Below are 8,546 nucleotides of genomic sequence, written 5' to 3'. Positions count from 1 at the left end.
TATATAGTTGTGCTTCTTGGACTATTATTCTTCTTTCCATTGACTAGTTTGCAAAGCCACCGCACAAGTAACCAACCCTATCAGTAACATTTATGAGACCAAAATATCAATTCTCGGTTACCATCTATCCAGGGTATGTATTACAATAAATGTCCTGAATAATCAATTACTAAAAATCTAAAACTATTTCTTTGGCTAGACAATTATTAAAACTATTCATAGTTTCATTTCATTTTCACCTGTTTGTAAGGAAATTTCCTAATTCGAAAAACAATAATATTTAAAAGATAATAAAAAATCAGTTCAAACAATTTAAAATTATCTTATTTAATATTTATTAATTATTATTAAATAATTATATAATTTTAGATATAATAAATAATTACAGATATTATATATATAAAATTATAAATATTATATTATATAAAATAATTTTAGATATTGTTTATCTAGTATTATTATTCTGAAAATTATCATCAAGACTACCTAATGAACTAATGAAGCTTAAAAAAGAGAGATGAAAGAAACCATGCCAAATTCCAAACACATATTTGCATTATTAACCACTTTATTTTATGGATGTATTTTTTTTCTTTTATTGGTAATATTGAATTCATATGTAAAATTTCATATGAATTTATTTTTTTGTTAATTAACTACTTGTTTAACCCACCATGATATACCAAAAGTTTATTTAAAAAAGTTATTTTTTTCAGTGAAACTTGTTTCCTATTAAAAGGTTATCTAAAATCATTATTAGCTTCAACAAATGTGTTTTTTTGCACAAGTGTTAATAAAAGTTTGTAATTTTAAATAAAAAAAAGTTTGTAAATTTTGGACATGCATGTTTGTAACATTTCAAAAAACAAAGAAGACCAGAAATTATATTAAAATTAAAGGATACATTATGAGATCTAAACTGCTATTACTCGATTTTAAAATTGACTAGCAATAGTTCAAATCAAGGATAAAATATAAAAAATAAAGTGTTAGAAGCAAGATTATATATTATTCTATAAATTACAATAAAATGGGCTCACAAAATAAACTATAAGAAACATTGACATCAGAATCAGAATTTATTATTGTTTTTGATAATTACTTATTAGTTATTAATTTTATATTTTTAATATTAATGACTTATAATTAAATATAATAAATTTTAATGATTTTTTTAATATTTTGATAAACTAAATATGATGTAAAAGGAGTTGAGTGTTAAAATTACATTCCTCTATCCTAAAATCAAGGCCATCATTGTCATACAATCAAGTCAAACAAAAGTATCTAAAATATGAACCCAAAATAAAAAAGTATCTAAAATAAATTAATCATCCATTACTATTTTCATTTTATTGCTAATCTATTTATTTTATTTGTTAGTTGCTGAAAGCTGTGTAAACACAACCGAAGTTCAAGTGAACCTTCCAATGTTTCAAAACGAGTGTCCGAGTTTTCAAACCACACAACAACAATGGTCAACCAACACTAAAGCCCACAAATATTGAAAAAAAAAAATATATATATATATATATACACAAATATTCCACCGTATATCTAAAAACTTGATCAACAGTTATACTGTGTCCAATTTTTTCCTTCAACACCAGTTGCTTCTCCTCCTCCTCCTATGGCGAGCGCATACCAAGAGCAACTACCGGCATCACCGGACTGGCTAAACAAAGGCGACAACGCATGGCAGATGACGGCGGCCACACTCGTCGGCCTCCAAAGCATGCCGGGACTGGTTATACTCTACGCAAGCATAGTAAAGAAGAAATGGGCTGTCAATTCGGCTTTCATGGCTCTCTATGCTTTTGCAGCGGTTCTAATATGTTGGGTCCTTGTGTGCTATCGCATGGCCTTCGGTAAGAACCTTTTGTAAACATATACTTCAAAATTATCTGCAATACTAAAAATTTAATGAAGTTATTTTTATATAAAATTAATAATTAAAAATTATTAAATAATAATATAATATTAATTATTAATTCAAGTAAGGACAATTTTACATAAAAAAATTTTAGATATGTATCTTCTATTCAATCATATTAAGAAAATAAAAAAATAATCTAAATTTATTTTATTTAATATTTATTAATTCAAATAATTCAATATTTTTACTTAATTTGAATTTGATGGAAATTCAGGTGCAGTCAACTTTATGTGAAGATAATAGTTAAGAACGGTTAAATGATTTAATTAATTTGATTAAATTTCTATTTAATAGCTCTCATTTATTAACTTCATGAGAAGTTCCATGAAATTGATTGCACCTAAATTTCTACCTTTAAATTTATACCTTTTCGAACAAAAAAATTGTCTCGTATCAGAATTGGTAATATTATGGTATATGGCATTCATTTTTAGAAATTTTCTTTTCATTAAAATGAAATTAAAAAATATTTTCTAGACACTTATAATGGTTGATTCTACATTTTAAATTTATAATATTAAAGTTATATATATTAATTAGTCATCCTTGCTCTAAACTTTATTATTCCTTTGACATTCTGAATGATTATAAGAATCTTTTTGAGTTTAAAATATGAGTTTTTTTTTTTTTTTATAAAAGATCTTACATAACTAACAATTTTTCTTGATATTATCTTTTTAAAATAATATTAATTAACTTTTTTTTCACGTTAATTGTGTTGGTAGTCCCTAACAGGCTAACAACTATTCGTTTAATTTTTTTTAGTAGTCCCTTTTTTATATTATAATTTTTTTATATTATAATAGAAAATCCAAGTGTAGATTTTTTGATAATGAATTTTTATTTTTGCAGGTGACCAGCTTCTTCCATTTTGGGGGAAAGGAGCACCAGCACTAGGTCAAAAGTACCTAATAGGACAAGCCAAGGTTCCTGAAACCGCTCATTATTACAAAAATGGTAAACTTGAGAAGGCTATGGAGACACCCTTTTTCCCTATGGCTTCCGTTGTGTATTTTCAGTTCACTTTTGCGGCAATAACAATGATCTTGCTGGCTGGTTCTGTTCTTGGGCGCATGAACATCAAGGCTTGGATGGCTTTTGTGCCTCTTTGGCTCATATTTTCTTACACTGTTGGTGCTTTCAGCCTCTGGGGTGGTGGCTTTCTTTATCACTGGGGTGTTATTGATTACTCAGGTGGCTATGTTATTCATCTTTCATCTGGAATTGCTGGATTCACTGCTGCTTATTGGGTAGGTACATCAACTACTTCAAACTTAATTAAGTTCCCATTATTGATGTTACTTCCTCTATCTCATCACTTCCTTATTTAATATATAAAAAATAAGTCACATAAATATTTTTTTCATCCTTTAGTCTTTTCATTAATATTTTAATTCTCTAAGTTAGTTATCATTTATGAATGTCTTTTAATTATTAAAATTTTTTAAAGTATACTTTTGTTATTACATTTTTTGAAAATTTTTTAAAATATCTATAATATTTAATTTAATTTCATTTTCATGATAACATTTAATATATTTCAAATTCCGTCCTTCAATTAATTTTTTTATTAGTCAAATGATTTTTTTTTCAATATCCTATTGCATCATCAATTCATCATCCTCTCTCTTCCTCTTGTATCATCTTCATCACCTATTCACCTCCATCCTATATATATATATATATGATAATATTAAAAAACAAAAATATTTTGACTAATAAAAATTTTAAATTACAAAATAAAAAATATATATAAAGTGTGAGTAATAAAATTGAAATATTTAACGTTAGAAAGTTTTTAAAATTATTCAAAATTTTAGCAACAAAAATATATTTTACCTAATCTTTTTATTACATAAAAATTATTATTATTATTATTTGATAGGTAACTAATTTCTTCTGCATATAATTAGCTACCTATCATCTAATTTATTATTATTTCCTTGTTAATACGTGCGTTGCCACTTGCCGATACCTGATTATGTATTTATTTACCTTTGGAAAAAGAATAATCATCATAAATCATAAAGTAAGATGAAAACTTATTACGAGTGTAATTAATTTGCTATGTTCATGCATCATATAATATTTGTATTAGCAACTTGGTTTATAATGATTAATTACCGTGGTGGCCACACCGACATGGGCACATAAATCACAATTAAGAAAGTTTTAATATTCTTGAATATTATTATGGGTGGGCAGGTTGGGCCAAGGCTGAAGAGTGATAGAGAAAGGTTCCCGCCAAACAACGTGCTACTTATGCTTGCGGGAGCAGGGTTGCTGTGGATGGGGTGGTCAGGGTTCAATGGAGGTGCACCGTACGCCGCAAACACAGCGTCGTCGATTGCTGTGTTGAACACTAACATATGTGCGGCCACTAGCCTCCTTGTGTGGACCTCTCTTGATGTTTCTTTCTTTGGGAAGCCCTCTGTCGTTGGCGCTGTTCAGGGTATGATGACTGGACTTGTGTGCATCACCCCTGGTGCAGGTATACATTTACATCTGCATATGCATTGCGTTTCTTCTAATTATTTCATATATAATGCAATTCAAGTTAATTAACTGAGGCCCATATTATTCAATCTAATTATCAAGAAAAACAAGTTTATTTTATTAACAGCACAAAGATAATACAATATATATATATATATATATAATTATTCATGTTAAATTTTTTTATTACTTTAAATTTTTAGAAGAAGTGGTAGCATGATAATATTTTTTCTTTATAATGCTATATATTATCAAGTAATATTAGAAAATTAACACTATAGCAGTTAGTTTCAACCAATATTATAGTAAATTATTAAATAAATCTAATATGAAATTCACTAAAGACGATCTTTTGTTGATTTGAATTTTAAATTTTCTTAATTAAATTTTAGATATTTTTATTTTTAAAATTTTCAGATTATTTTTTATATTAAATGTTGACTATAATATTAGTTATATAATATAGACTTTTATGACTTTTTTTTTCTATAATTATGGTGGATATATATATATAACTTTAATAATATTTTTAGTTAAGAAATAAAATTATATCATTTTAATTTTATCAATATTTTTTAAACATTGCTAAAGTTATTTAGCCACTATAAATATCGTAATTAGTTAATTATAGACAATATAAACTCAACCTTTAATTTTATACAATAATAAAACATATTAATGAAAAAAGTGAACAACTAATATATATAATTATATATAGTTCCTTGCAAATAGCAAGTGTGTTATGAACTTATGATACAATTTACATACAATTACTTAAAAATTTATAATAGTGACATAAGATTCCATTAGTATTAGACCATATATATGTAGATGCAGTATTTGTTGAAAAGAAAATAAATAAAATGATAATGGGGCCTTGAAAACTTGCTTACACACACAGGGCTTGTGCAATCGTGGGCGGCTATAGTGATGGGAATGCTATCTGGAAGCATTCCGTGGGTCTCAATGATGATTCTTCACAAAAAGTCAAGCCTCCTTCAGAAGGTCTTCCTCCTCTTTAATTTCTCTCTTTTCTCTTCAAATAACACTCTATTATTTCTCACCGTTAATTAAGCAAAAAGTTTAATTAGGTGTAGGGTCACGTTTATTTTTCTCATTTGTTATGCACGTGAATCTTTTAACTTTTAACACTTCATTCAATGATACAAGAAGCAAGCCAATAATATCATACGTCATTCAACTTCATCGTCAGCTCATAAGCACTCTAAGCTGAGGTTGAAACTTGAAAGGATAATCTGGAAACTTGAGTTTAATTTGTATGTGTTAATATTATAAAAAAAATAATTTTATATGATCATTCAATTAAATTAATGTATTTAAATATTTTTTTAAAAAAATAAATAACAAAATTAGCTATTTATTGTTAATATAATAATATATAAAAATTCTTTTATATTATCAATATATGAATATTAAATTTTAATAATAAAATAATAATTTACTTTATTTATAAAAAATTTACTTTCATCTATATATTATTAAATGTATTTAAATTTACTTGTTACAAAATTCTTTTTATATTTTATATTTTTCTCATTTATTTTAGTTATTAGTACTATATATTTATATTAGCTGGTGGGGTATTCCATTTTGTTTCTATCTCTTGGGTTTTCGTGTTTGAATAGTTGACTTGGAATTTAGTCTGGTCTGTTAAATTTTCCATGGAGAATAGTTGCATTATTTTTATTAATTTATATGTAATTTGGGGGGTTCAGTTCACACATGCTATTATCATGTTTAAGTCTAATTGATTAATTCGTAAAATGGGTTCTACTTAACTATGGTGGTAGGCTGGTAGTTAATTATACGGTTAATATAATATTTTATGTCACCAGTTTATACGGGCTGAACTATTTTAGTTTTTTTTTTTTTTACAAAATTAATTGTTTATTTAAAAAAAATTAAAAAGTCAGCACTTTTATTAAAATTTGACTAGTATTTAACCAGCAAAAAAAATGAATAATTTCATATTTTTTTATTTGGTTGCTCACGGTATCCCCTAACCCGACGAATAATTTCATATTATTAGATGAAATCTCACACCATTAAAAATATCAATGATGACTACAAATCACAAAATTTGCTGATTCCTAACACTAACACTCCTCTTTAAAAAAATTATAATTGTATGTAAGATATTTTGGATCATATATTCCTTAATTTATTATTGGAATAACAACAAAAGAGAATAATAAATAAATAAAATAATCAAGAAAGATGATCATTATTAATGGTAACTTTGTAAATTAATTCTTTTTTCGTAATTTAATTTTAATACACATTTCAATCATGTTTCTAATATTGAATATAGTGGACAATTATCTGTAAATAAAGAGAGTATATGATAATATAAGAAGGTGAAGACCAACAAATAATTATGATGCATAGTTACTTTTGTACTTAAAAAAACATTAACCACAATATGATTTTTTAATCTATCTATAAGTATCTAGTTAATTTGTTTACCATATATGATGTGCATATTTATTCTATTTTTCTCCTTACACAATTAATTTTCAATATTATGTTCAGGTAGATGACACCCTAGGTGTATTTCATACACATGCAGTAGCTGGCCTATTGGGTGGGCTTCTCACAGGTCTCTTCGCAGAACCAACACTTTGCAACCTGCTACTACCGGTAACCAATTCAAGAGGTGCATTCTATGGTGGTAATGGTGGTGTTCAGTTCCTAAAACAATTGGTTGCAGCATTGTTCGTAATTGGTTGGAACTTGGTCTCAACCACCATAATTCTTCTCGTCATCCAATTGTTCATACCTTTGAGGATGCCTGATGAGCAACTTGAGATTGGTGATGACGCTGTTCATGGTGAAGAAGCTTATGCACTTTGGGGTGATGGTGAAAAATATGATCCTACAAGGCATGGGACACAAAATAATAATGGCAATTCTTCTGTTTCACCTTATGTTAGTGGTGCAAGAGGTGTCACCATCAATTTGTGAGTAGTATAGTAGTGTTTTTTTAATCACAATTATTTTTGCATGATAGACATTTTGAAATTTTAATCATTTATTTCATAAGGATAGATGGTTAAAATATCTTTTGTCTATATTTTCAGGTATTCAAAAAATACACATTGATGTTCTAATAATTTTAATAGTTGATCTTACGATTAAAATTATTAGAATACCATACCAGTATTTCTAGAATACATGGAATTTTTTTTTGTTTAAGTGGTATGAGATGTAAATCTGTTGTAAGACTTTATTACCCTTCTCCTTTTCCTTTGAGCTGGGTATACTAAAACTGAAACGTCATAAAGCTATTATTAGTATTGACACTATAATTAGGTTTTCTCCATATTTAAGAGTCAGAGAAGAGAGGCTCTACTCTACTAGTGTTGTAGCTGAGCGTTGAAGCTTTAATTTAATTTGTTCACTCAATTGTATAAAGTGGATCTGTATGAAATTAATACCATAGGCAAATGATGCTAATTAATTTTGAGGGTGATGTAAGTAGAATTTTGATTTTCAGGAATGGAAATTTCTAGTTCAATGTCAACGACATGGTTATGATTTCTGTTCCTCTTGTCGTATAATTTACATTTGAAAATAAAATAATGTCTATTACTTTGATAAATAAGCTTAACTATATATTATTATTTTTAATCACTATATATTCCCAACTACTTTTAAAACCGGATTTAACTTTGATTCACTTTGTACACTATCATTAAGTAATTAGATTATATATATAAACCAAATCTTTATTAGCTGATAGCAAGATTGATGTAATCTACGATACAGAAAAAAAAAAAAAGAAAAAGAAAAGCTAATTTTATTATATAAGCTTTAATGTCATTCTCAAGGCATGGTACTACAATTGTACTTTGTCCAAAGCAATTGACTTTTGTATGGTGACACATAAGATCAATTAAAGAGATTAAAAACACTACGAGAAAAAGTCTTACTCTATATTATGATGACATAAGATTTTATTTAATACTTTCAATTTTGCGTCATAGAAGAATACTTTAATTTTGTAATAAATTATAAAAAAAATAATTATTTATACCCATAAATTTTATAAATACTAATAAAAATACTCATAAAAAAACTAATTTTATACCCA

At 26.6% G+C, this 8,546-nt stretch overlaps 1 protein-coding gene across 1 annotated transcript; it reads left to right on the top strand.

The window, feature by feature from the left end:
* Positions 1 to 1,349: 1,349 nt before the first annotated feature.
* LOC112743683 (ammonium transporter 2) lies at positions 1,350 to 7,976 on the top strand. The gene is made up of 5 exons (XM_025792981.3): positions 1,350 to 1,868; positions 2,789 to 3,186; positions 4,142 to 4,427; positions 5,334 to 5,437; positions 6,986 to 7,976. Exons 1-5 carry the CDS (start codon positions 1,631 to 1,633, stop codon positions 7,415 to 7,417), a joined length of 1,458 nt encoding a protein of 485 aa, XP_025648766.1. The 5' UTR covers positions 1,350 to 1,630; the 3' UTR covers positions 7,418 to 7,976.
* The last annotated feature ends 570 nt before the right edge of the window (positions 7,977 to 8,546 follow it).

The sequence above is a fragment of the Arachis hypogaea genome, chromosome 14 (genome assembly GCF_003086295.3).
Source record: "Arachis hypogaea cultivar Tifrunner chromosome 14, arahy.Tifrunner.gnm2.J5K5, whole genome shotgun sequence".
In the NCBI taxonomy this organism is placed as follows: Eukaryota; Viridiplantae; Streptophyta; class Magnoliopsida; order Fabales; family Fabaceae; genus Arachis; species Arachis hypogaea.
Note: the sequence above shows the minus strand (reverse complement) of the source record. Positions and strands in the feature narration are given on the sequence as shown.

Coding starts and splice junctions, on each gene's coding strand:
- LOC112743683 (XM_025792981.3), top strand. CDS start 1,631: ATGGCGAGCGCATACCAAGAGCAACTACCGGCATCACCGGACTGGCTA. Junction 4,428..5,333: donor GTGCATCACCCCTGGTGCAG/GTATACATTTAC, acceptor TTACACACACAG/GGCTTGTGCAATCGTGGGCG. Junction 5,438..6,985: donor AGTCAAGCCTCCTTCAGAAG/GTCTTCCTCCTC, acceptor TATTATGTTCAG/GTAGATGACACCCTAGGTGT.